The sequence below is a fragment of the Phascolarctos cinereus genome, unplaced genomic scaffold (genome assembly GCF_003287225.1).
Source record: "Phascolarctos cinereus isolate Bilbo 61053 unplaced genomic scaffold, phaCin_HiC Scaffold_1;HRSCAF=81, whole genome shotgun sequence".
Lineage (NCBI taxonomy): Eukaryota > Metazoa > Chordata > Mammalia > Diprotodontia > Phascolarctidae > Phascolarctos > Phascolarctos cinereus.
In genome coordinates, this window is record NW_027555514.1 from 232,357,882 (window position 1) to 232,385,715 (window position 27,834).

Below are 27,834 nucleotides of genomic sequence, written 5' to 3' on the forward strand. Positions count from 1 at the left end.
TGGAGTGGCTTTTTGATGATAGGACAAAAATGAAACAGTCTGCCCAGCTCTCTCAGAAGCAGGTCCAAGTGGCAGTGGAGTTAGTCAACTGGTAAATAAGCATTTATTAAGCACTTACTATATACCAGACTCTGTGTTAAACACTGAGGATAGAAAGAAAGGGAAAACCAGTCTCTGCCCTCAGACTGTTTGTATTACATACAAACGTTTGCACTATGTACAAACAAGATATATACAGGATAAATCTGAGGTAACCTCAGAGAAGGAGCTAGCATTCCGGGGGGCAGAGAAAGTTTTCTTGCAGGAGTTAGAATTTTAGCGGAGAAACGCAAGAAAGCCAGGGAAGCCGGGAGGCAGGGATGGGGAAGGAAAGAATTCCAGGCATGGGATTTTTCCTGCGAAAATGCCTAGAATCAGAAGGTGGAGTGTCTTATGTAAGAAACAGCAAGGTTGTCCATGTCACTGGATCATAGGATATGTGGAGGGGAGGGAAGGTCCAAAGAGAGAGGGAATATAGGAAGAAGCCGGGTTATAAATGGATTTAAAAGCCAAACAGGATTTTATATTTGACCCTGGAGGTAATAGAAAGCCACTGGACTTCTGCAGAGTAAAGGGATGTGCCTTGGACAGATCTGTGTTTCAGGAAGATTGCTTTGGTCACTCAGCACAGGAAGGCTTGGAGTGGAAAGACTTGAGAATCCAACCAGAAGGCTGTGGCAGTAGTCCAGGCATGAGGTGATGAAGTGGTGGCATTGTCAGAAGGAAGGAAGGGGGTATTTGAGAGGTGCTGCAAAGGTAAAATCAGCTGGCATTGGCAACAGATTGGATATGGATATGGATAATGAGATCGGAAAGAGTTGGGGGTGACACTTAGGTTGGGAGCAGAAAGACTGAGAGGATGGCGGTGCCCTCGACAGGGTTAGGCAGATTTGGAAGGGGGAAAAAACTGGGGGGAAAGAAAATGAGTTCAGTTTTGGACATGAGTATAAGATGTCTATGGGACATCCAATTTTAGGGGTCCAACAGGCAGGAGGAGATGTGGGTCCAGAGGTTGGCAGAAAGATTAGTGGTAGACTGCTTTCTGATGAGGGGAAGGGGGAACTAGTACAACTGTCTACCTGGTCCCTGTGGAAGAAAGACCTCAGAAGATGACCCTAAACAAGGACTGAGGGACGTTACAGGGATGAGAGCCATGCAGGCTTCAGTACATTAAACCAATACCAGTGAATAATGATTTGGGAAATTATAAAAAGGACAGTGTCAGAGAAACCTGGGGAGATTTATCTGAACTGATCCAGAGGGAAGTGAGCAGAACCAAAACTACTATATACAATAACAAAGACATTGTGAAGACAAACGACTTTGAAGGACTCAAGAACTTTGATCAGTGTGACCAATCATGATTCCAGACGCTCGTTGACAAAGCAGTGCTATCCACCACCTGACTGAGAGGTAAAGGACTCGGGATACAGAATGAGACTTAGATTGTGGCCAATTATGGCCAGTCATGGCTGATGCGGCAGTTTGTTTTTTCTGACTAGGCGTGTCTGTTACAAGAGTTCTATTTTTCTTTTCTTTTTAAAAATAGCCAGGGAAGTGGGAGGAAGAGATAGAGATTTCTGTTCATTGAAAAACATTATTATTATTGTTATTTTTGCAAGACACTTGGGGTGAAGTGACTTGCCCAGGGTCATACAGGTAGTAAGTGTCAAGTGTCTGGTTTGAGGCTGGATTTGAACTCAGGTCCTCCTGACTCCAGGGCCAGCGCTCTATCCACTGCGCCACCTAGCTGCCCCCTACATAGCCTTTTTGCCTTGACATGCTACTCTGGTTGGTTAAAATGGGGCTGCAAGATGACCTAAGACAATTCCAGAAGACTCATGATGGAAAATGCTCTCTACATTTAGAGAAAGAACTATGGAGTCTGAATGCAGATCGAAGCACACCGTTTTCACTTTCTTTTGTTTTTTGTTTTTTTCTTTCTCATGGTTTTTTCCTTTTGTTTTGATTCTTCTTTCACGACATGATTAACGTGGAAATATGTTTAATGTGGTCATACATGTATAGCCTATATCAGATTGCATGCCATCTTTGGGAGGGGGAGGTGGAAGGAAGGGGGAAAATTAGAACTCAAAATCTTATAAAAACGAATGTTGAAAACTAAAAATAAATAAATAAATAAAGTGGGGCTGCAAGAGATATTTTTTTATCCCAACCTTTTTATATATTCAACAGTAGTTAGGGGCGTAATTGAACACAAACAGCAGAAATATATTGCCAACAAATAACTGGAAGATGAAACAGAAATCAGTATTTTAAACTGCTGAATCTTCAAAGAAAAAAAAAGAGATGGCTTAAAAGGAGTAGGAGGAACACGCAATGCTGGAGAGACTTAAAAGACTCCAGTCATTTGGTTGAGGGCCAATGAAGCCTCTAATTTTGTGTGTGTTTATGGGAACTGAATTTCTCAAGCCAATAATGGGTTCAGTGGGAGGTTGGGATGCTGAGAGTTGTCTCTGGGTGGAGTCTTTCCCTAGGTGGAAGATTTGGAGTAGTACTGCAACCCACCACTCCTCCCCAATATTGAACTTTTGGGGGAAAAAGAACACAGAGGAGTATGCTTCCATTTGATTCCATTTAATAAATGTTTATCAAAGTGTATTGTTACATCATGCACACTTCGTGTGTGTAATGTCTGAAGAATGGGAAGTTTTTGTAAGGATTTAAAAATATTAATCGAATGCCAGATCAATGGCCAGATGCCAGAAGAAAACTTTGCTTGTCAAAAGTTATAGAATTGAAAGAATTGGGGGGAAACTAGGAATTGATGGGTAGAAGTAACAAAGGAGAAGATTTAGGCCGGATGCCAAGAATGAGGGCTACTTTGAGAAGAAATGGGCTTTCTTTGGAGGTCTTCAAGCAAATTCTGTGTGCAAAGCCGCCATCTTATAAGGTATCGGATGTGATCCACTTTGAACAGCAAAGTAGGATTCTCTTGACTGTTTCGATTCTTGGTTTCCTCATTGGAAAGCCCCTCTGAACCTCCTCCCTCCATCTACTCAATCGTAAGACAGTGCGTCTCTTCTTTTCTTTGCTTGTCTCCTGTGTCTGGAAGGCTCTCTTCTCACCTCTGCCTTCTGGTTTCCTTCAGGTCTACTTGATGTGAGAAGCCTTTCTCAGTGAAGTCTTTCCCAGTCCCCATAAACGATGGTTTCCTTCCCCTCTGGGATGATCTCCAATTTATCCTGAATATATACCTCGTTTGTACGCAGTTGTTTGCACACTGTCTCCTCTCTTAGACTGTCAACTCCTACAGGGCACGGACTGTTTTTGCCTTTCTTATAACCCCAGTGCTTGGTACAATAACTGGCACATACTTCCTAAATGCTTCTTGAACATGACTAATATGGAAATATGTTTTACATGATTGAACACATATAATCTATGTCAAATTGCTTACCGTTTTAGGGAAAGGAGAGGTGAGAGACAGAAGGAGAAAATGTGGAACTAAGTTTTTTTTAAAAAAATGAATGTTAAAAGTCTTTACATGTAATTGGAAAAAAACCAAAATGCTATTCAACAAAAAAGTAAATGAATGAATAAACAAATAAATGCTTCTTGACTTGGCACCCGAGGGCATTGTACTAGGTAATAATCTGTGAGGTCTGTTCCAGCCTCAAAATTCTATGTTCTGTGTTCTGTATTCTCAGTTTCATGTTGGGCAGGCAGAGGCATTCAGAAGAGAACACAGGGAAGCTGCTTTTGGGGATTGTTGATTCGGTGGAGTCTGAAAGGCTCCCAAATCCTAGGAACTTGGAGCGGACCCAGAACTCTAAAAGAAGCCCCAGGAGGCGAGGCGAGGCAAGGTAAGAGAGGACCCCAGATGCTGCTGATGGGTCCCGTCCAGAGCTGATGATGTTTGACCTTGGGCTGTTCAATGAACCAACTGGGAGTAGTCTTTGGGAGCCTTGGGCAAACTGCTTACTCTCTATGACCTTTAGTCTCCCCACCCGTAAGAAATGAGGGAATGGAAATAATATATTTTTTTCAAATCTAATGATGGGATGTATGATGGGATGATCTATGATGGGATGTATGAAGAAAAAAAATTAACTACCAACTAAACAAAAATAAGTTTGAAAATAAGGTGAGTACTGAACTTCATTTCTCTGCCTATAAAATGAGTCAATCATCCTGGAGGTCCTTTCTGGAGCAGCTAGATGGTGAAGTGGATAGAGTGCTGGGCCTGGAGTCAGGAGAACTGAGTTCAAATCTGGCCTCAGACACTGGCTAGCTGTGTGATCCTGGGCAAGTCACTTCACCCTGTTTGCCTCAGTTTCCTCATCTGTAAAATAAGCTGGAGAAGGAAACAGCAAACCACTCCAGTATCTCTGGCAAGAAAACCCCAGATGGAGTCACGAAGTCAGACATGACTGGAGCAACAGCAAAAGGTATTTTCTAGTCTTAACATTCCAAGGATTCTAGGATTCCACTGAACTTACTTATTATTATATGTAAAGTCTGAATAGACAAAAGGTTATTCACTTGTGTGTGTGTGTGTGTGTGTGTGTGTGTGTGTGTGTGTGTGTGTGTGTGTGGTACCCTGGCGTGTGCTGGAGCTAGCTCATAGAGAAAGCTGACTTAAATTTTCAGGGTGAGCATTTGCACCTCAAAAATCAGCAAATGGGGGCAGCTAGGTGGTGCAGGGAATAGAGCACCGGCCCTGGATTCAGGAGGACCTGAGTTCAAAGCCTCAGACACATAACGCTTGCTAGCTGTGTGACCCTGGGCAAGTCACCTAACCCCATTGCCTAACCAAAACAAAACAAACAAACAAAATCAACAAATGGGAGCAGCTAGGTGGTGCTGTGGTTTCAAATGCAGCCTCAGACCAAACATTTAACACCAACTGTGTGACCCTGGCCAAGTCACTTAACCCCAATTGCCTAAAAATAAAAAAAAAATTTAAAAACATCAGCAAATGCCACATCTCAAGGCTTGATGCATCGTTTTGTTGATTGCTTAGACTTAAGAAAGTGATGGAGAAAATATTAATAATAGAGATTAAACTTAAAAGTGTGCCATGTATATATTCCCCCTTCCATGAAACCAGGTGTTAAACATTTACCAGCATAGCCCTTCATGCCCACACTTTGGCAGTCTAGTGAAATCTATGAACCCTTTCTCACGATGTTTTTAAATGTGTGAAATAAAATGCATAGCATTACAAAGGAAACCAATTCTATTAAAATAGTTATAGATATGTTAAAACAAAACCTCGTTCATGGACCCTGGGTTAAGAAGCCCTGGTAGACCAAGATGACCCAGGGGAACCAGTGTAGGGTAGTAGAATGTGCATTGAACTGGGAGTCAAGAGAGCTTTAGTCTCAGCTCTGCCATTCATTTCCGGCATCACTTTGAGTAAATTACTTCCTTGGACCTGTTTCCTTTTCTGTTTTTGTTTGTTTGTCCATTCTCTAAGAGGATCATGACCTCAGGGAGGCAATGCCATGACATGCAGGTGAATTGGATTTAAGTGAGGCAGGGCTGTGCAAAGTCACCAGCCTCACTCTCACCTCTGGAGCCATCTGGGTCCAGTGGCGAGATACACACCAGGATGACAGTAAAAATGAGGGCATTGGATTAAGCCAATCTTAGGATCGTAGATTTAGAGATGGAAGGGACCTGGAAGGCTATCAAGCTCAACCTCTTCATCTTACAGATCTAGAAACTGAGGTCTAGAGAGGTTTGAGTGGCTTGCCTAGGGTCATATACCTAGCCTAGGACAGAGGGGAGATGTGAATCCAGATGGGAACTCAGTGCGTTTTCCACCATGCCACTGATCTCTGAGATACTTTGCATATCTAGTCGATCATAGTTTTGGTTTTTTTTTTGGCTAGGCAGTGGGGTTAAGTGACTTGCCCAGGGTTCACACAGCTAGTAAGTGTTAAGTGCCTGAGTCCAGATTTGAACTCAGGTCCTTCTGAATCCAGGGCCGGTACTCTATCTACTGCATCACTTAGCTGCCCCTTCCCCATCATAGTTTTTTGATTAAAGATTTTTGACCTCCATGTCATACTGATCAGTGTATTTGATTTAATTTTAGACTGATGTATGCTGAAAACTATAGGACATCTAAAAGATAATATGGAAAAAGAATCCCAATACCTTTTTGGGAGCATCCTTTATTTGCTATAGAATTGTTTCCAGGTCAATCTTGCCAGTTTCTGAAATCTTACATTCAAATATATGAAGGATTTCTATTCTAGACAAACAGCATGGAAATCCTCTACCTTAGCTGACCTCTCTCTATGCTCATTCAAGGATGCTGACTTAGGATCATAGAATTAGGGCTGGGAGGGATATTAAATCCTTGGAGTCCAACTGTCTCATTTCACAGATGAAGAAACTGAGGCACAGAGCATTTAAGTGACTTGCCCAGGTTCTCTTGCTCTAAATTTGCCAGTGGCCTCTGACCAATGTGACCTGATGGAACTATCCTAAATGGAAACTCGAGATTTTTTTCCCCTAAGGGCAGAATGTGAATGTATACTGAGAAACCCTGTGGTATAATAGATGGAGAACCACCCTCGGAGTCAGAAATAGTCAGGTTCAAGTCTGGCCTCTGTTACATGCTGGGTGTGTAACCTTGAAGCATATTATTAACTTCTCAGTGTCCTAAAAAATGGTCTAAAGCTATAAATTGTGTTGCCAATATGCATTGCTAGAGAGAATTTCTTTACCCAACGGTTCCCTTACACGAATAACATCACAGATCTGGACCAAAAAATGCACATCAGCTCCTAGGTTTGACATCCTCAGAAGCAGATAAAATCAGAATTATGGATTAGACACTTAAGCTTTCCATAGTCCTCTGGAAAATGCATTTTTTCCACCTGGAATTCTGCAGGTCCACATGACTTTGTGTTATTGGTTTTTCCTTCCAGAAGATGGCGATAGAGCGTCATAAATGACAGTCCACCCATGTCAAAAATGTTGCTTCTCCAGAGCATCTTTTGACCTTGCAGATCAGAGCCCTTGACCTGTGTTGGATACTGTTTGGGGTGTTGAGAGGATGTTTTCATCCTTTCCCACTCATCCTCCATCATTTGCTTAACTTATGCTGTTAAAACGGGGATGCAGATTAAATGTAACTTTCTCCAGTGAAAAATGACTAATTATACTGGTTCTTCTGAGAGGGAGACAAGGATAGCAGGAACTCTTGATCCTAGGGTTGAAAATGGAACTGCAAAACAATATGGCAGTAGCAATATTGGACAATAATAGTCACTGGCTTTTCTAGAGCTCTTTAAGGTTTTTAAGGGTAGGATTTGAACCCAAGTCTTCTGACTCCAAATACAGAATTCTGTTTGTTATGCCAAGTAATGCCAACTCTGTCAGATAATGTCTGATCCTGAGTATAACCTGTATTTGAGATTGGCTAGAGGAACGAAATCATGTGTTTGATAAAATATTAGAGACAGGAAGTTGTTGTTCAGTCAGGTTTTCTTGGCAAAGATACTGGAGTGGTTTGCCATTTCCTTCTCCAGCCCATTTTACAGATGAGGAGACTGAGATAAACAAGGTTAAATGACTTTCCCAGGGTCACACAGCTAATAAGTATCTGAGGCCAGATATGAACTCAGGAAGATGAGTGTTCCTGACTGGCACTCTATCCTCTGCACCACTTAGAGACAGGAAGACCTGAGTTCGAATCCTGTCTCAGACACATGCTAGCTATATGACTCTGGGCAAGTCACTTAACCTACTCCAACCTCTTCTCATCTGTAAATGGGGATATGATAGCACCAACCTTACTGGGTTGCTATAAGGATCTAATATATATAAAGACCACCATATAAACTAATCTTTAAAAAAATTATTTTTAATTTTCAACATTTACTTCCATAAGATTTTGAGTTCCAGATTTTCTCCCCTTCCCTCACCTCCCCCATCCCAAGATGGCATGCAATCTGATATAGGCTCTCTATATACATTCATATTAAACATATTTTCACATTAGTCATAGTGTAAAGAAGAATTAGAACCAATGGAAGGAACCATAAACTAATCTTTACCATAGAATCTGGGCATTTTTTTTCCTTAAGGGGGAGAGGATCTCAATGCTTAGGAGATTATACTACAAAACTTCCTTTTTTAGGCCTTGTAGCATCATTGAAACCTTAGCCTGATATCACAATACTCCAACCAGCCTGTTCACCTATCACTGCCCCTCCCCCAACCTGTTGCTTTTATTTATTTATTCTCAATCTGTAGGATTCATTTTCAGCTCTCGTTTATGTTGCCTGTCTGTTAGGTTGAAACTGCAAACTGGAAGCAATCTTATTGGAAATGGGATTGCTGTTTGGTCACTTTGAGGATCTAGGGGAAAAAAATCAAGCAAACTTGGAGAACCAGAGCTTTGTGAGAAATTGGAATGCATAATGGGAAGGGGAAGCTTGAAAGTGGAGAGGCAAGGAAGCCATATGGGGGACTGGGCATAAGACATAGAAAGGGGGAGAGTGCTAAGGAGGAGGAAGGCTTTAGAGAGCACAGGAAGAGACAATAAGGACCTTCTTCAAATCTTAGAATGTTGGAACTGACACCTAATGTTCTAGGATTCTGTACTTCTTAGTGGAATGTATGGAAGAGAAAAAAAGAGAACTACTAATGAGTTAATAATTGTAAAGAGCTTAGTATAGTGCTGTATAAATGTTAGCTATTATTATTATTCATCAAAAAGTACTTGTGTGCTTTTTAGATCATGATGCAATAAAAATTATATGTAATAAAGGGCCATGGAAAGATAGACTAAAAAATAATTGGAAACTAAATAATCTAATCCTAAAAAATGACTGGGTCAAACAACAAATCATAGTAACAATCAATAATTTCATTCAAGAGAGTGACAATAATGAGACAACATACCAAAACCTATGGGATGCAGCGAAAGCAGTTCTTAGGGGAAGTTTTATAGCTCTAAATGCTTACATAAATAAAATAGAAAAAGAGGAGATTGATGAATTGGGCATACAACTAAAAAAAAACTAGAAAAAGAACAACTTAAAAATCCTCAACTAAACACTAAATTAGAATATGAAAACCAAAGGAAAAATTAAGAAAATTGAAATTAAGAAAACTATTGAACTAATAAACAAAACTAAGAGCTGGTTTTATGAAAAAAACCAATAAAATAGATAAACCTTTGGTTAATTTAATTTAAAAAAAAGAAAGAAGAAAACCAAATTACTAGTATCAAGAATGAAAAGGGAAGCTACCACCAAGGAAGAGGAAATTAAAACAATAATTAGGAATTATTTTGCCCAACTATATGCCAACAAATTTGACAATCTTAGTGAAATGGATACATATTTACAAAAATATAAATTGCCCAGATTAACTGAAGAGGAAGTAAAATACTTAAATAACCTCATCTCAGAAAAAGAAATTGAACAAGCCATTGATGAACTCCCTAGGAAAAAATCTCCAGGGCCAGATGGATTTACATGCGAATTCTATCAAACATTTAAAGAACAATTAATTCCAATACTATATAGACTATTTGGGAAAATAGGTGAAGAAGGAGTCTTACCAAATTCTTTTTATGATACAAATATGGTGTTGATACCTAAACCAGGAAGAGTCAAAACAGAGAAAGAAAATTATAGACCAATTTCTCTAATGAATATAGATGCAAAAATTTTAAACAAAATACTAGCAAGTAGATTACAGCAACTTATCACAAGAATAATACACTATGACCAGGTAGGATTTATACCAGGAATGCAGGGTTGGTTCAATATTAGGAAAACTATCAGCATCATTGAGCATATCAACACCAAAACCAACAGAAACCACATGATCATCTCAATAGATGCAGAAAAAGCTTTTGATAAAATACAACACCCATTCCTATTAAAAACACTAGAAAGCATAGGTATAAATGGAGTCTTCCTTAAAAAATAATAATATATCTAAAACCTTCAGCAAGCATTATATGTAATGGGGACAGGCTAGAAGCATTTCCAATAAGATAAGGGGTGAAACAAGGATGTCCATTATCACCACTGTTATTCAATATTGTACTGGAAACCTTAGCTTTAGCAATAAGAGAAGAAAAAGAAATTGAAGGCATTAGAATAGGCAAAGAAGAAACAAAGCTATCACTCTTTGCAGATGACATGATGATATACTTAGAGAATCCTAGAGAATCAAGTAAAAAACTACTTGAAATAATAAACAACTTTAGCAAAGTTGCAGGCTATAAAATAAACCCACATAAATCATCAGCATTTCTATATATTACCAACAAAGCCCAACAGCAAGAGATAGAAAGAGAAATCCCATTTAAACTTACTGTAGACATTATAAAATATTTAGGAGTCTACCTCCCAAAACAAACCCAGGAACTCTATGAACACAATTACAAAACACTTTTCACACAAATAAAATCAGATCTAAATAATTGGAAAAACATCAGTTGCTCATGGGTAGGCCGAGCTAATATAATAAAAATGACAATCCTACCTAAGCTAATTTACTTATTCAGTGCCATACCAATCAACCTACCAAAAATTATTTTATAGAGTTAGAAAAAATAATAACAAGATTCATTTGGAAAAACAAAAGGTCCAGAATATCAAAGGAACTAATGAAAAGAAATGCAGGGGAAGGTGGCCTAGCAATTCCAGATCTTAAATTGTATTATAAAGCAGCAATCATCAAAACTGCTTGGTACGGCTAAGAAATAGAGGTGGATCAGTGGAATAGGTTAAATATGCAAGACACAGTAGTCAATGACTATAGTAATCTATTATTTGATAAACCCAAAGACCCCAGCTTCTGGGATAAGAACCCACTCTTTGAAAAAAAGTGCTGGGAAAACTGGAAAAGAGTATGGCAGAAACTAGGCATAGACCCAAATCTCACACCATATACCAAAATAAAGTCAAAATGGGTTCAGACTTAGATATAAAGGCTGATACCATAAGTAAACTGGGAGAACAAGGAATAGTTTACCTATCAGATCTATGGAGAACAGAAGAATTCATGACCAAACAGGAGATAGAGAACATTATGAAAAGCAAAATGGATAATTTTGATTACATTAAATTGAAAAGTTTTTGCACAAACAAAGCCAATGCAACTAAGATTAGAAGGAAGGTAGAAAATTGGGAAAGAATTTTTACAACCAGTCTCTCTGATAAAGGCCTCATTTCTAAAATATATAGAGAATTAAGACAAATTTATAAGAACACAAGCCATTCCCCAATTGATAAATGGTCAAAGGATATGAACAGACAGTTCTCAGATGAAGAAATTAAAGCCATCTATAGTCATATGAAAAAATGCTCTAAATTTATTGATTAGAGAAATGCAAATCAAAACAACTCTGAGGTACCACATCACACCTATCAGATTGGCCAACATGACAAAACAGGAAAATGATAAATGTTGGAGAAGATGTGGGAAAATTGGAACACTAATACATTGTTGGTGGAGTTGTGAAATGATCCAACCATTTTGGAGGGCAATTTGGAACTATGCCCAAAGAGCTACAAAAATGTGCATACCCTTTGATCCAGCAATAGCACTTCTAGGGCTATATCCCAAAGAGATCAAACAAATGGGAAAAGGACCCACATGTACAAAAATATTTATAGCAGCTCTTTTTGTGGTGGCAAAGAATTGGAAATTGAGAGGATGCCCATCAATTGGGGAATGGCTGAGCAAGTTGTGGTATATGAATGTAATGGAATACTATTGTGCTATAAGAAATGATGAACAGGCTGACTTCAGAAAAACCTGGAAAGACTTATATGGTCTGATGCTGAGTGAAGTGAGCAGAACCAAGAGGACTTTGTACACAAAAGCACACGTTATGTGATGACTAATATTGTTAAACTGAACCCTTCTCAGCATTACAAGGATCTAAGACATCTCCAGAGGCCTCGGGATGGAAAATGCTGTCCACATCCAAAGAAAGAACTATGGAAGTCGAATCGCTATCGCTTATTTTTACTTTCTGTTGAGTTTTGTTTCATCTTTCTGATGGTTCCTCCTATTGGTTTTAATTTTTGCTTACAACTTCACTAATGTGAAAATATGTTTAATGGGTATGTAAATGTAAAGCCTATATCAGATTGTGCGCCATCTTTGGGAGGGTGGCGGGGAGAAAGGGGGAGAAAAATTTTCAACTCAAAAGCATATGGAAGTGATTGTTGATAAATCAAAATAAATTAATAAAATTAAAAAAAATAAAATCAATTTAAAAAAGTACTTCTGTGATTGGAGAGTTAAGTCTATATCTTATAAAATGGGGGAGAAAAAGACTTCACTGTCATAGGTATGCTGGAGTCAGATCAAACCAGCTTGGGTGAGCCAATTATCAAATTTTCAGGTGAGAATTTATTTTTCACAAACCAACAAACAGCTACAAACCAGGGCTTGATTTATCACCTTGTTGATTGTTTAGACTTAAGAGAACGTTGGAGAAAATGCTAATAATGGAGATTCTACTTAAAAGTATGTCCTGCTACTTTTTTTTTCCCCACTCAGAGAGCCTGTTGTTAAATATTTGCTAGCACATTGCCGTGGGTCCTGATCAGCTGTGAACTTTAAGAAATCCACCTCAAACTCATTGAAAAGGGACAAATCTCTGTCAAGTGACAAATGTCTATATGAAATGTGTGGACTTTTTAGCTTTCAGTAATACATTATGGGAAAGAGAGACCTCAAAGAGCTAGTTTAAGATGTAGGTGGTACAGTAGATAGAATGCCAGGAAGACTCATCTCCTTGAGTTCAAATCCGGCCTCAGACATTTTCTGGCTATGTGATCCTGGGCAAGTCACTTAACCCTGTCTGCCTCAGTTCCTCATCTGTAAAATGGGGTGGAGAAGGAAATGGCAAACTATTCCAGTATCTTTGTGGAGAAAACACCAAATGGGGTCACAAAGAGTCAGACATGACTGAATAACACCAACAAGGTAAGATGAGCGAATAAGAGGAAACTTCTCTTTTGTTTTTAGTCATTTTCTTCTGTCCTCATGAACCTGCTCTCAATCAACCCATCAACAAAGCATTTGTGAAGTACTTACTTTGAGCCAGGTGGCGGGGACACAAAGACAAGAGTGAAAGAGTCCCAGCCTCCAGTAATGGGGGAGACGTGAATATGTATGAGTATGAACAGAATAGATAGAAAAAGTCTTTTCCTGGTCCTCCAGGAAAGGCCTCCTGAAGAAGGTAGCCCTTGAGTTGAGTATTGACAAAGACCACAAACTCCAAGACATGAGAAGGGAGAATGTTCCAAGTGTGAGAGACAATGGGTGTGAAACCAGCGATGGGAGATGGAGCGTCCTGTATGGAAAACGCTGAGTAGGACTGTTTGAATAGTAAGAACACTTTTCATGATTTCCTATGGCGTATGTCACTTTATGAATAGAGCCCCAGTTGTCTCAAGGAAATGAATGTGTCTCTTTTTAAGTATTCACAAACTATCTGTAATAAACATTCTGAAACTTGGCTAAGAATTTCAGTCAAGCTCATTGCTCTATAACTTGGAGAATTCACTTTTTCCTCCTTTTTAAAGAATCAGGAATCCATTTCCCTCTCTTCAGTCCTGTGGTATCTTTCATGTTTCTTGTGGTTTTTCAAAGGTCAGGGACTGTGGCTCATTAATTATACCCATCAGTTCTCTTAGTGCCCTGCCATTACTCATCCAGGCTGGGTGACCTTCATTCACCAAGGAGACAGAGAAAGAGGAAACAGCCAACTGTCCTCATGGAGTTCGTTTCTGGAATCTGACCTGCCTTCATCATTTTTGTTCTAGCCTTCCTGATTGGAAAGTTGCTCTTTATGATAGAAAATAGGCTTAGTTAACTAAGTTATATATTTTTTCTTAATGAGAAAAAATGCAGAAAAAAACATAATGATGGCTATTAAATCTATTTTTTGAGGGGGGTGGCTAGGCAATGGGGTTAAGTGACTTGCCCAGGGTTACACAGCTAGTAAGTGTTATGTGTCTGAGGCCAGATTTGAACTCATGGTGAGAGCTCTATCCACTGCACCACCTGGCTAATCCTGGCTATTAAATCTTAATGCCTCCTGTTTCTTGAGGCTATCTAAAAGAAGGGTTCTCTGAAACAATTCATTTCTGGAGTTTGAGTTTTTGCTAGTAGAAACAAGGAGTGGATCCTTTCAAAGACAGAACATCTGGGGGTCTTAATGTAAATAGTGAATAATAGAATTTCCCTTTCATGTGAATTTTAGATCATTCATCAGACATTAAGTGTTTACTATGGAGGAAGTATGGAAGATTGGAGAGAGTGCTGGATTGGGGTCAGGAATAATAATAATAACAACAACAATAAGCTAATATTTATATAGCGCCTACTAGGTACCAGGCACTGTGCTAAATGTTTTACCGTTGATCCTCAGAATAACCCTGAGTCAAACTGAGTCAACTGAGTCAAAACAGAAGCTGAGTGTCTTACCCAGGGTTACACAGTTAGTAAGTGTCTGAGGCTGGATTTGAAATCAGGTCTTCCTTTCTCCGAGGCTGGTACTCTATCCACTGCACCCCCTGGCTCTCCTGGGAAGACCTAGGTCTATTTAAATCTCACCTCAGACGTTTGTCAGCTGCATGATCTCAGGCAAGTGACTTAATCTTTCCTTGACTCAGTTTCCTTATTTGTATTATGAAGAGGCTGGATTTTATTCCTCTAAGGTCCCTTCCATCTCTGAATCTGTAATTAGGGTTAGGATACACAGAATACCAATAAGATGAGGGCTTAGTTATTGTTGTTCAGTCCTGTCTGACTCTCCATGACCCCATTTGGAATTTTCCTGCAAAGATACTGGAGTGGTTTGCCGTTTTCTTCTCCAGCTCGTTTTATAGACAAGGAAAGTTGCCCAGGGTCATGCAGCTAATAAGGGTCTGAGGCCAAATTTGAACTCAGATCTTCCTGACTCTGGAACTAGCACTCTATCCGCTTAAGCAATCAACTTAAGGGTACTTAAGTATTTCCTATAAGATAGGTGTTCTTAGCCTTTTTGTGTGTGTTGTGGATCCCTTTAGAAGGCTGGGAAAACCTTTGGACCTCCTCTTAGAATAGTGCTTGTAAAATATGTAAAATAAAATACGTAGAATTACAAAGGAAATCAATTATATTGAAATGCATCTATCAAAATGTTTAAAAAAAAATAAGTTCATGGACACCAGGTTGAAGTTCTTTTGTCTAAGATGTTAATAATTTGTCAGCTGTGATGCTTTTAAACAGAGAAATAATTCCAGTTGATGACCAAAGGGTTGAATTACCCTGTGACTGTTACATCGTACTTTCATTCCAGCTTTGTGGTCTCCTTTAAGAAGGTGTTATCCATTTCCTACTTTCACCTGGGATGGTCTATAGTATACTCCCCACAATGATATCATTTCTTTTTCTCTTTCCATTGATTTTCACCTAAATAGTCTCCAAAGTGCTTTCCCCTTCACTTCATGAATTTTCTTTTAAGAGAGATACAATGTTATCCTATCACCCCTTTTGTCAAATAGGTTCCTTTGGCAAGAGCTTCACTCTTCCATCACTCTGTCCCGGTCATGAGTTTCATGGAGCCAAATCTCCATGGTACCTCCTCATGTTAAGATCTCAAGTTATTTTAGTCATTATTCAGAAGACGCATTTACATATAGACATCTGAGGTGAAGAGCATTATTACTTATCCTTTTCCTGGATCTTGTCTCTTGTGAATTATTGGCCCGTTCCATGTTGGTTCTAAATAAATAGTTTTCTCCCTCTCCCTCCATTTTCAATTTAAAGCCTTCTCAAAAGAAGTTAATATTTATTTATGGGGAGCTATAAGTTAAGAATCCTCAGAGTGTAAAATAGGGTTCAAGGCTCCCCATATATCTTCATCTTCAACTATAATTAGCAATTTCTTTCTGAAGGTGTTGGTCACTGGACATCCTATGACAGTCTTTTAAATATTATTCCTTTGTTTATAATTTTCAGCTGCTGAGCCATGAAGAATGTAGAGGGAAAAGCATATGTTACAATAAATTTCCAATGATTTTAGTGTTGTGTTGAGGTTTTGACTTCAGATGAAGAAAGCTGAGGCCAAAGATTCTGTTTAAAAATAAAAAATAAGGATGCTGAGCATCCAAGTGGTAATCTTTCCTGCAATTGTGAACCAAGTAGTTGAAGAAAGGGTCAAGAGTGAAAAGATGATTGAGACAGGTTTGGGGACAGTAAACACCCTCTCATCCCAAATAAAATCTAATCACTTTAACTTTGTGAAAAAAAAATCAGTCTGAATATTTACTATTCAGGTGCTATTTTTTAAGTGGGTCTATTGAAATCATGAATAATAGCTGAAAATTAAGGCCTGTGCAAAAGTTTAGAAGTTCATGGTTTTCAGACTAAGAGGGGTTAAATGATCCTCGAAAAGTTCTCATGATTGGAACCTGGGTCTGAAAGAGGCATTGTGGTGAAGAGGGTATTGAACTGGCCTCAGAACCAGGAAGGGCAGAGTCTCAGTCCTGTTTCTGACACATTCTGGCTGTATGGGAGGTCACGGGGAAGGTCGCTTTGAAGTAGCTAGGTGGCAGAGCCAATAGATAGAGTCAGGAAGACCTGAGTTCAAATCCAGCCTCAGATGCTAGTTGTTAACTTTAGGCAAGTCACTTAACCTCTCTCTGCCTCAGTTTCCTTATCTGTAAAATGAATAATAGCATCTATCTCACAGGATTAAATGATCCTCATATATGTAAAGTGCTTTGCAAACCTGAAAGCACTACATAAATGCTATTATGTTTATCAGTGTTATCATTATAATTGTTATTATTATTACTGAACTTACATCATCATCATTATTATTATTATTACTTAACCTTGAGGCAATGTTCTAAGACAAGTTTTTAACCTAGTGAGTTTGTGGATAGCTTTGGGGAAGGGGAGAGGAGAAAGAAGAGTGAATATGGATGGAAAAAAAAAGGACATCTGTATTTTCACTAATCTCTAAATGAAATTTAGCATTGCCCTCAGTTATTTTAAAACATCATTCTGAGAATGGGTGAATAAGTTTCATCAGACTGTCAAAGGGAGCCCATGACAAAAAAAAAGTTAAGAACTCCTGCTCTAAGAATAAGTTAAAGAAAAGGGAGCAATCTCAGTTGTTAGAGGGAATTTGCTCATTGGGGAATTTCTTTTCTCAATTAAATCTCAATTAAGTCCCTATCCATATCTGTATAGGTCTTGGATGGGTAGGTGGGAGGGCGGGAGAACTCATCGGCTACACCAGCTGTTTCCTACAAGGGATGATCTCTGCTGGGCACTTCGTGTGACAGACATGCAAAATCTTTGACAAGAAGTATTATTAGAACCAAAATCTCTGTGAAAAGAAAGCATTTCAAGTCCTTGTCATGGGCTTGTAGATTTAAATCCAATTGCCAATACTGCAAAATCCTCTGCGAGCACATTCGAGGGATTTGTGTGGAATCTAATTTTCTTCAAATACGTTTTTCCCCTTTGTTTGATGGAGTGCCTCCATCTTGGGTATCTTCCTCGGAGTTCTGAGGAGATTGCCAAATAGCAGTGGAAAATCCTGCCCCTGAGACATAGAGGCAAGGACATTGTTTTAAACAGAGTGTGCTTTTGTTTGCTGCAAGAAAGACTTGTCTAGAGTTTCACAAGCAAAATTTGTAATCCAACTTCCAGATTGCCTTTGATTCTAGGAGTATGATGAGAAAGTCATCTCCGCTTGCTGCTTAATGTTTTAAAGTAAAGAGCTAGAACCTTCATTTTGAGAAAAGGCCCAGGCCATCCGTCCTTCATTCTCTGGACTTTGCCAGCAAGTTAACCTTAGGTGGCTCAGTGGATAGAGTGCCAGGCCTGGAGGCATGAAGACTCATCTTCCTAAGCTAAAATCTGGCCTCAGACACTTACTAGCTGTGAGACCCTGGGCAAGTCACTTCACCCTATTTGCCTCAGTTTCCTCATCTGTAAAATGAGCTGGAGAAGGAAATGGCAAACCACTCCATTATCTTTGCCAAGAAAACCCCAAAAGGGGCTATGAAGAGTCAGAAATAATTCAATTGACTGAACAACAACAAAAAACTACCTTTCACTTCTGAGATCCCCTTTTCTCGTGGGTGAATTCTTTCTTTGCCTTTTGATGAGGCAATCAGGGTTAAGTGACTTGCCCAGGGTCACACAACTAGTAAGTGTCAAGTGTCTGAGGCTGGAACTCAGGTCCTCCTGACTCCAGGGCTAGAGCTCTATCCACTGTGCCACCTACCTGCGGCACCCCCCACCCCTTTTTATAAATGCCATTTTAAGGAAGGGTCTAGCCAACTACTCTTCATTTTCCGTTCCCTACACCCAATTGCTTTTCAGCTCCCTATTATACGTGTTGTTGTACTTTCATTTGAATGTTAAGTTCCCACAGGACAGAGACAGTCTTTCTTTCTGAATGGATTTGTATTTCCAGAACTTAGCACAGTGCCTGGAATGTAATGCTTGTTGACTTGAGTTATGATAGGTATAAGACCACATAGTTCTGTGAAGTGGCAGAAGTGAGGGACTGGGTGAATTGATAATAGAACAACCTCTCCAGGTATTACTAACCCATGGGAAAGTTAGCTGTGTCTGTTTATGGAGCTCCGCCTTAATCTTCTTCCTAAAAGTGGTAGCCAAAGCCAAATGTTGATGATTCCTTTCATCTTATTTCTCGTTTTGGTCTTAATCATAAAATTTCAGACAGTAAAATGGTTCTGTGGTCTCCTAGATTGGAGAGTTTTCTCCAGTGGTACAGATTAAGACCTATCCATCCTTGCCCATCCTGTGGGCCTCTTCTCCAGGTCCTCCTAAAGATTTGCCTCAGTAGAGCCCCAAGACCTTCTTTGCTTTCTCTTAATATTGTTGTTTGTCCTTCATTCTCGAAGAGGATCATGAAATCAGGGAGATGATGCCATAGCATGTAAAGTGAGGGAGAGCTGATGTTTGGCGCTAATGGAGTGCTCTCTGGCTCTTCACCTGTCATCTCTTGCTCTTGTCATGTGATCGGTCTTGGCACACAATTTCTTGTGTATAAGTTTCATGAATGATTTCATATAATGGACAAAAAACCAGTTATTTTTAATTTTCCTGTGTTCCATGGATTTATTTACATGAGACCTCATTCCTCCCTTTCCTTTCCCACCCAGGTGAACGTGATCTCTCCCTCCTCAGATATCTCACAACACTTTCCCTGGCAATCTCCTTGGCAATAATTTCACTTCATTGTTGTGGAGAGGGTACAGTGAACTCCCCAAATATGCAGTCTCTCCCTCCTTTTCACCCCATATTGATCAGGGGTTCTTCATTTTCTTTCATGGCATTGGACTCCTTGGCAGTCTGGTAAGTCTGTGGAACCCTTCTCAGAAGAATATTTTTAAATAATTGAAAGAAATGCTCAGTTTTTTTTAGAATTTGGTAAAACTGAAGATGTAATTTTTCCCCATCCAAGTTCAAGGACCCCCTGAATTCTATCCATAGTCCTCCCATTAAGAACTCTTGCCTTAGCTGTTTTGGGAAGTATCCCCTAATAATCTGAATATTAACAACTCCCTAGTAAGGATCGTCTGTAAAGTGAGGATAATAATAACAACACCTACCCACATATAATTATTATATCAATTATCAAATTATTATATCAAATTATATCAAATAACCCATGTAAAGTACTTTGCAAACCCTTGAATTCAGGTCTCCCTGGCTCCCAAGCCAGTTCTTTATTCTTTATGTCACATTGCTTCTCAGTTTGCTGGTAGGGATTATTTCCTATGGGGTCCAAGAAGAGTTCTCCTTGTGTCCCCAAGACTGTAAATTAACCTGATTGTATTTACTGTACTCCCCTGCCATCTTCTTGCCAGCCACTTCGTGGGCCATGGACCAGATACGGTTTGACCAGGTCAAAGTACACTGGAGTTATCACCTCTTTTAATGCACTGTGCACATGAAATAGCTAGAAAATCAGATCAAGGCAGGGCTGTAATACTATGCAGTATTAGGCCTGCCCTTGAGGCGTAGGGCTAATATGATATGCCTTCTCTGTCACTTCTATTCCTACCATATTTTTCAACTTGACCCTTCTAGTTCTGTAGTTTCTCTCAGGTGAACCAAGCTGTAAGTCTCTTCCTTTTATAAAGTCGTATTTATTTTCTCTGGTTCTAGCTTACATGAAGAAATAACAGAGGGGCATACTGCTCATATCTTCTTTAGCCCTCTTACATTCATCTTCTCTTTCATGTTTACTATTTGTTGTTTTTCTTGTCTTGAGAAGGATTAAACTCCATCTTCAGGTGCCAAGTATAGATGGTTCTTGGCAAGACAAAGACCAGTGAATTAATTTTGTGAATAATAGCAGTAGTATTGATCACATTTTCCTCTTCAAAGCCCAGCTTGAATGGGAGAGAAAAGGAGTATATTTAAAGAAAGTGGTTAAGTTATATGGTAATTCAGTGCCATTGGGGGTTAACAAGGTCAGGGTGTGCTGGAGCCAGGTTAGCTACGTGGGGTAAGGGAGAGCAAAACGTTGAAGACAGTGCCAAAATTAAAAACCTAAGACACTGGGATAGTGGCTATTTAACAGAAACAGGCACCTCAGAAAATGATGTATGGAATAGAATAAGAAAACAAAAGTATTATTATATATTTGTGGATGTCTGTGTATCCTATTTAATAGAAGCATTTAGGGGCAGCTAGGTGGCATAGTGGATAGGGCACTGGCCCTGGATTCAGGAGGACCTGAGTTCAAATCTGGCCTCAGACACATAACACTAGCTGTGTGACCCTGGGCAAGTTACTTAACCCCATTGCCTAGACAAAAAAAAATTGTCTTTACTTGGAGTCTTTTATACAAGGGTATGCTATTGCAATCATATTATATCCACATGGTCAGAAGTCATTATTGATTTAATAGTCACTAATCCAGGTTATATTTGCCCCAATATAAACCTTTATGATTTTCAAATGTATTGCTGCCAAGACTTAAAAATGGGAAGACCAGGAAAGGGGCAGAGATGCTGGAATGAATCAACGGTTGGCCAAGTTGGCTAAGGAGGAGCCTCTTTACTTTCTTCTGGCAGAAGCTAGGGTGAACAGATATTTCTGTGTAGGGCAAACAGACATTTCTGGAATGGGTACAGTTAGATGAGCTTATTTTATGTTTCTGGAGCTATGGGATGAGGCTGAGTGGTCCTCTGTGCTTAGCTCTTGGTTGAGGCCTGAATCCTGTAGGGTCCATGAAGAGAAGGAGAGAACAAGGTGTCAACAGACTGTGTTTAGACCTTGCTGTGCTATTTCTTGGCTGTATTCCCTTGGGAAAGTCATTTCAATATGTTAGGTTTCAAATTTTCTACCTGGAAAATTAATGAATTGGAATAGGTGATCTCTATCCTTCCCACCCCGGATGATTTTGTGGAATGATGGTTCAGATATCCTAGCCTGGCATGCCAACCCTCTGACACATGTGCCCAATGTGGCAGATCTGGGTTTTGTGTAATAGTCCTTAAAGTGTGATCCTGCAATAGTAATGGTCTATTAGAGTCATTCAGGGATGATTTCAAAGGATGGGAATCCTGGGTATCTGGGTTAGGGTCTTGGCCAACCTGATGGAGGAAAGAGAAGAGAACAGGGGCCAACTCAACCACCATGGCATGAACACTGCACACTCTGCAATTGCAGATGCTTTTTCTGCCATGTTGAATAATAAGTGATATAGTTGTATGCCATCATCTCATGGCTCAGAAAAGAAGTGAGGGATGCTGTCCATAGAAATTGAGAAAGGAGACAATGCCTCCATGAAGAAAACTACTGTAGATCCTTGGAGGAGAAGTTCTGAATGATGATGAGCTTGGGAGTGGCGAAAGTAGAATATAGTAACAATAATAATAATAGGTAGAATTGATAAAATGCTTTTAAGGTTTGCAGAACGTTTCTGCAAAAGAACTTCAGGAGATAGGTGCTATTATTATCATCCTTATTTTACAGATGAGGAAATTGAGGCAAACTGAGGTTAAGTGACTTGCCTACATGTTTGAGCCCAGATTTGACCTCAGGTCTTCCTGACCCCAGCTCTAGCACTCTACCTATTGCACCATCTAGGTGCCTCTAATGAAAAAACCTATACAACATCCTTGGAGGTGACATTCTCAGTGATGATGAAGTTCAGTATATGTCCATGCTCGTGAATGGCAAAGGTAGAGTAGAAGTATAGGTCCATCAATGTGAGTGTTGAGGTCACTAAGGAAGATGGCAGGAGACTGAGTGGAGAGGAAGTCTATGAGCCAGATGTTGAAGTCACTGGGAAATAAGAGAGTGTTTATAAGGTTGTTAGCAACTGTAAAAAAGGATAGAGAGTATGTGGTTTAAGCAGATGGCATAACTTCAAAAGAGGAAAGATTTTGGAGAATGCTGAATGGACTGTGGTCTGGAAACAATGGGGAATGTGCCAACAACTCCATTTTGTCTCATGTGTTAGGGGGTGGTGGTGGTAGTAGGAGTGGTATCCATTGAAGAGGATTGCAGAAGGACGAGACATCACTGGAAATCCAGGTTTCAAGTAAGATGGAAGAAACTTTAATGCTGAATGAATCCATGCCAGAAAAGGAAGAGGATTTAGTGGGTTTTCCTTCCAGTGATTACAAAAAACATAATAAAAGAGGCCATAGAGAGGGGCACAGTGAACTTGGGGGCAGGTTAGGGTTGAGTTGGGTAGGGATGAGAGTACAGGGAAGGATATCAAGAAGGAGAGGTATGCATCTGGGGCATAGGCATACAGAGAGCGTAGTCCACCTGTGATCTAAGGGTGATTGTGTATGAGAGAAATAACCATGGGGGATAGCATTAGAGTGAAAAGAGATGCGCAAAGTGGGATGAAGAGTTTTTTAGGGTAGAAGAATTTGTAAAACAGATCATCCCCAAAATCCCAAATGGAATGATGATGTTTTAGTGTTCTGGAGATTCTAATGGCTAGCCTGCTTAGGCTCAGAGGTGATGGCTAGTCTTTCGGAGTAGGCTGGTGGAGCAATGGGACAGAGCAGCACTCAGCAGTTTTCCTCCTCTAGTTGCTGCTCTGAACTAGAAACCCACATATGGAATCAGTCTCAAGCAGGGGCAAGTTGTTTTGGTCAACATCAAGGAGTCACAAAAAAAGAGAGTATAAACAAAGTCTAATCAAATTATGTAATTATTAAATTATATAATTTTATATATAAATATATTTAAAATAAATAAATATAATTATATAAATAGAAAAATATATAGAAAAAGAAGTGAAAGTTTCTAGAACAGCAAACTTGCTAAGACTGAGCTCAGTAGTGTAGCACAACGAATTTAATATTTTCCTATTTTACGGTGAGTAGTTTTGACAAGATGGGTTATTCATATTATATCTCTGTGGCTTAAAGTCAGGGTTGCTAGGAAATGACCAATTACTGTTCATTGCAATCTACTCTTATCTGTTTAAAGAAAGTTTTTCTTTCTATTTAGGAACATAGCAGATATTCCCTAGGTAATAATGCAATTTTGAAAAGTGCTTAGGTTAGGGTAGGCTTTTATTATTTTATATATTTATTTTAGTTGGAAAGGCAGTATGACTTAGAGAACTGGTCTTGGAATCAGCAAGTCCTGGGTTCAAGTTCTGCTATTGGCTGGGTGGCCCTGGGCAATTCACTTAACCTTTCCAGGCAACTGTCTATGACTATAAATCACAGATTAGGGGCCAATCTGCAATAGGGGGAGCTTCCTCACTACAAATTCTTCAAATCAATAAAATCATTGGTGTGGTCCAAAGACAACAACAACAGATTTTGGCTATTATTATGAGCATTTGGAGATGAAAGCATTTTGGACAGGATTTGGATTCAGTTCAGTTCGATAAGCATTTACTAGAAGGGCCTACTATGTGCCAGGCCCTGGACAAACAAAGGTAAGAATGAAATAGTCCCCACCCTCAAAGAGCTTACTTATGATAGGCTTGAATCTAGAACTTGAGATTTGCTCTAGACTCTGATCTTTCCACTCCTGGAAAGGGGTGTTCTGTAGACCACCTGTGCCCCAGGTGCAACCTTCTCCTTCTTGCTGTCTCTCCCTGTACTCTCATCCCTATGTGCTCTGTACACAGTAGGAGCTTAAAGTTTTTTGAATTAAATTAAATTGAATTTTCCTGTGATTCAGGGTTTTTTTCCTGTCCTTGAATAAATGCAGGAATGACAGGGTTGGGGAGCTGAAATGTCTACAAATGATCATGGTGGCCAGTAATCCTCAGAGATAACTGAGAAGTCTCACTTGAGACTTGACTGCTTATTTATTTGACTAATAGGTGCTGAAACTCCTGGAATGCCCATTTTGTCCCATGTGTAATAAAGACTAACACTGTGATTCCATTTTCTTCCCCTTCCACAGACTGTGATTAGACTGTGCCTTGATAAGGTTAGGACTATTTCTGCTGAACAAGGTTGTTCTATACACACACACACACACACACACGTATATACACATACATATATACACGTAAGCACACATATATACACATACGTCCATATGTGTATATGTGCATGTGTATGTATTGTGTATCCATGTGTATTGTATACATGTATGTGTATATATGTGTGTATGTGTGTGTATATATGTGTATATATATCTATATATGTATCTATATTCACTTATTTGTGTCTAATGGAAGCCATCTCTAAAGCGGAGGTGAGGGGGGTGGACGGGTGGGGGGAAGGGGAGAAAAGGGAAAGAAAAGAAATTTACATGATAACTTTGTTGTATGTTTAAAGGGAGTGGCAAGTTGTACATGATGGATTTGCAGTTTCATGCATAACCAACTTTTTTTTTATTGTATTGTGTTATAGAAATGCTTGTTTTATTCCATAAATTAAAATTAAAATAAGATTTGCCATGTCAACCTCTGGACGTTCATCTTGAAAGCATCCCCTAGGGATCAGAGATGTCACTGCTAGGATGAAAGCAGCGGCACGAAGTACAAGCTTCCAGTCTAATGGGGGACACAACAAGTCAACGAATGGGAACAAATGAGGTATTTGAAGGATAAATTGGAAGTAATCGCTGAGGGGAAGACATTAATATTGAAATAGACTGGGAAAGGCTTCTTGCAGAAGGTGAGATTTTAGCTGAGACTTGAAAGAAGGCAAAGAAGCCAGGAGGCAGAGATGATGTCCGAAAGCATCCCAAGCGTGGGGACAGCCAGAGAAAATGCAAGGAGCAATGTGTGGGAAGATGGGTGGCGCAAGTTAGATGGTGCAGTGGATAGAGTGCTGGGCTTGGAATCTTCTTCATGAATTCAAATCTGGCCTCAAACACTTAGTAGCTGTGTGACCCTGGGTGAGTCACTTAATTTTGCTTCAGTTTCCTCATGAGCTGGAGAAGGAAAAGGCAAACCACTCCGGTATTTTTGCCAAGAAAACCCCAAATGGGGTCGCAAAGAGTTGGACATAACTGAAGATGACTAAATAAAAAGAAGATGGCATGTCTTGTGTGAGGAACAGTCAGGAGGCCAGTGTCTGCTCCAATAGCTAATATACTGCTGGTTCAGTGAGAGATCTCACAGGGTCTTGTACTAAATGAGATGCAAATAGGAGGTGGCCCCATCCCAAACGCAGGCTTGCCCAGAAGACCATGAGTTCATGGTGTGTGGGGAAGGGTATTTCCCGTTGGCTCTCCAGAGCTAAGAGAGCCATTCTCATGCCCTAAGACCAGCAAGAAGAAGAGGCTTGAGGGATAGGGGTTTCCCTTTGGACTGTCCACTGAATTCTAGATCAGCAGTCAAGTAAGGGTCATCTTGACTCACAGGACGTAATCAGAAGATATCTATACCTGCTCTGAAGTAGGGAGTGCCTAGAGGTATGGCTTCATCATACGTCTGAAAAAATGATACCTAAGAATGATAGCTTTAGAAATGGAGTGGATCTTGTAGGTCAGAGAATCATCTTCGACTCATAGATTTAGAGCCAAAAGAGACCTAAGAAGACATCTATCTAATACGACTCATTCACTTCGTAGGTGAGGAGCTAAGTTTGTAAATGGTAAATGACCTGCCCAAGGTTGCACAGATAGCAGTGAGCAGAGTAAGAAATAGAATCCAGATCCTCTAATTCCAGCATTCTTTGCCTTGTACCATGCTAGCTCCATCTAGTCCAACACCCTTATTTTACAGATGGGGAAACTGAGGCCCAGGAAAGGAAAGTGACATGTGATTTAAATCTTGTCACTTGAGGAGTAAGTAGAAGAAACAGGATTTGAACCCCAGGTCTCTGACTCTAAATCAGGGGTTCTTAACCTAGAGTCTATAGACTCTGTAAAAAATTATGTTGATAACCATATTTCAATATACTTGTGTTCCTTTGCAACCCTCTGTATTTTATTTAATGCATTTTAAAGCATTTTTATCTGATAAGGGGCCTATTAGCTTCACCAGATTGCCAAAGAAGTCCAGGTCCCTCCCCTTAAATAAACTGCTATTTCTACTACATTATTCTCAATATATTCCTAGTTGTGGCTTTCATCACAGAAGGAAGGCACAGATTACAATATATTAATGCATTATAATAACTTTTATTAAGCACCTACCATACCATGTACCAGACATTATGGCTCAGTGATTAGAACACTGGGCCTGGAACCAGGGAGACTTAAGCTCAAATCCAGCCTTAGACACTATTTGTGTGACCCTGGGCAAATCACTTAACTGCGGCTTGCCTCAGTTTCCTAATTTGTAAAATTGGGATAATAATAGCACCTATCTCCCAGAATTGTTGTGAGAATCAAATGAAATAATAACTCTTCCTTTTCTTCCCTCTCCCCTCCCCCTCCTCCCTTCCCTCTTCCTCTTCTCCCCCTCCCACCCCTTTCTTTTCCTCCTCCTCCTTCTCCTCAAATAAAAAGAAAGCCAGTCTCTACCCTCAAGGAGCTTACAATCTAATGGGGAAATAGAGCACACCCAAGGAAGCAAAAAAGGGGCAAGGGGGAGAAGAAGGCACATAAGCACGTATGTACGTGTGTGTGTGTGTGTGTGTGTGTGTGTGTGTGTGTGTGTGTAAAACAATGATGGTAGAGTGGAATTCAAAGGGTGCAGCTGAAAGGAAATGAGTTTACTGGGTTTCTGAGCCCTTTTTATATGTTGGCTTTGGAAAGAATTTTTGCTCTGCCCTGTAGCCCTTCAATCAAAGGGTACTGATGAGGTGTGAGTCCCAAAGTTAAAATGCTCTCTGGGATGATGAGTTTTCTGGTGATGAAGGGAATGAGGTGGTGGTGTTATGAATAAAAATAATCATTTCTCTCTGTGGGCATGGGATGGTGGAGTGGAATACAAAGAATGCAGACGATGGGAAAAGAGCAGACTGTGCTGGTCTGTATCCCTCCTGTATTAGACTGTCGCTGTCCATTGGCTTCCAAACATGTCCCTGGGTGATGTGTATATCAATCAAAGTAGCAGCCCTCACGGAGTCATGGTTGCGAGATGACTTTGGAGGGGAATAACAGCTACCCTGTTTTCAACTCAGTACTCCCTATGAGATTATTGAATCAATTAAAAAGGACTTCTATTGGTTCCAAATGTTTTGCTTTCATGGGATTATTGTATTTCACAAACTTTAGTGTGAAGATGCCTGGTAATCATTCTCAGGATCAAAATCCGAGAGACGCAGAAAAGGAAGATCTCAAGTAGAAACATTTTAATTGCCATCATGGTTGCTGTTGATTTGATTCATTTTAAATTGTACCTGACCTCAGAAGAATGAGTCAGACTGTGATTCAGAACCAGTATAAACT

The 27,834-nt window shown here is 39.8% G+C and overlaps 2 protein-coding genes across 2 annotated transcripts in view; both read left to right on the forward strand.

Annotated features, from left to right (window-relative positions):
• The window catches only part of LOC144455941 (uncharacterized), a 36,976-nt gene that overhangs the window by 356 nt on the left and 8,786 nt on the right, over window positions 1-27,834 (forward strand). The window contains exons 2-4 of the mRNA XM_078150320.1: window positions 1-91; window positions 3,711-3,866; window positions 24,217-24,296. The exon at window positions 1-91 is cut by the window's left edge and continues 49 nt beyond it. Coding sequence (XP_078006446.1) covers window positions 1-91; window positions 3,711-3,866; window positions 24,217-24,296 — 327 coding nt within the window. The remainder of the gene's footprint in view (window positions 92-3,710; window positions 3,867-24,216; window positions 24,297-27,834) is intronic.
• The window catches only part of LOC110211068 (uncharacterized), a 67,202-nt gene continuing 43,083 nt past the window's right edge, over window positions 3,716-27,834 (forward strand). Inside the window, exon 1 of the mRNA XM_020990265.2 lies at window positions 3,716-3,866. The gene's annotated coding sequence lies outside the window, so the exon portion shown is untranslated. The remainder of the gene's footprint in view (window positions 3,867-27,834) is intronic.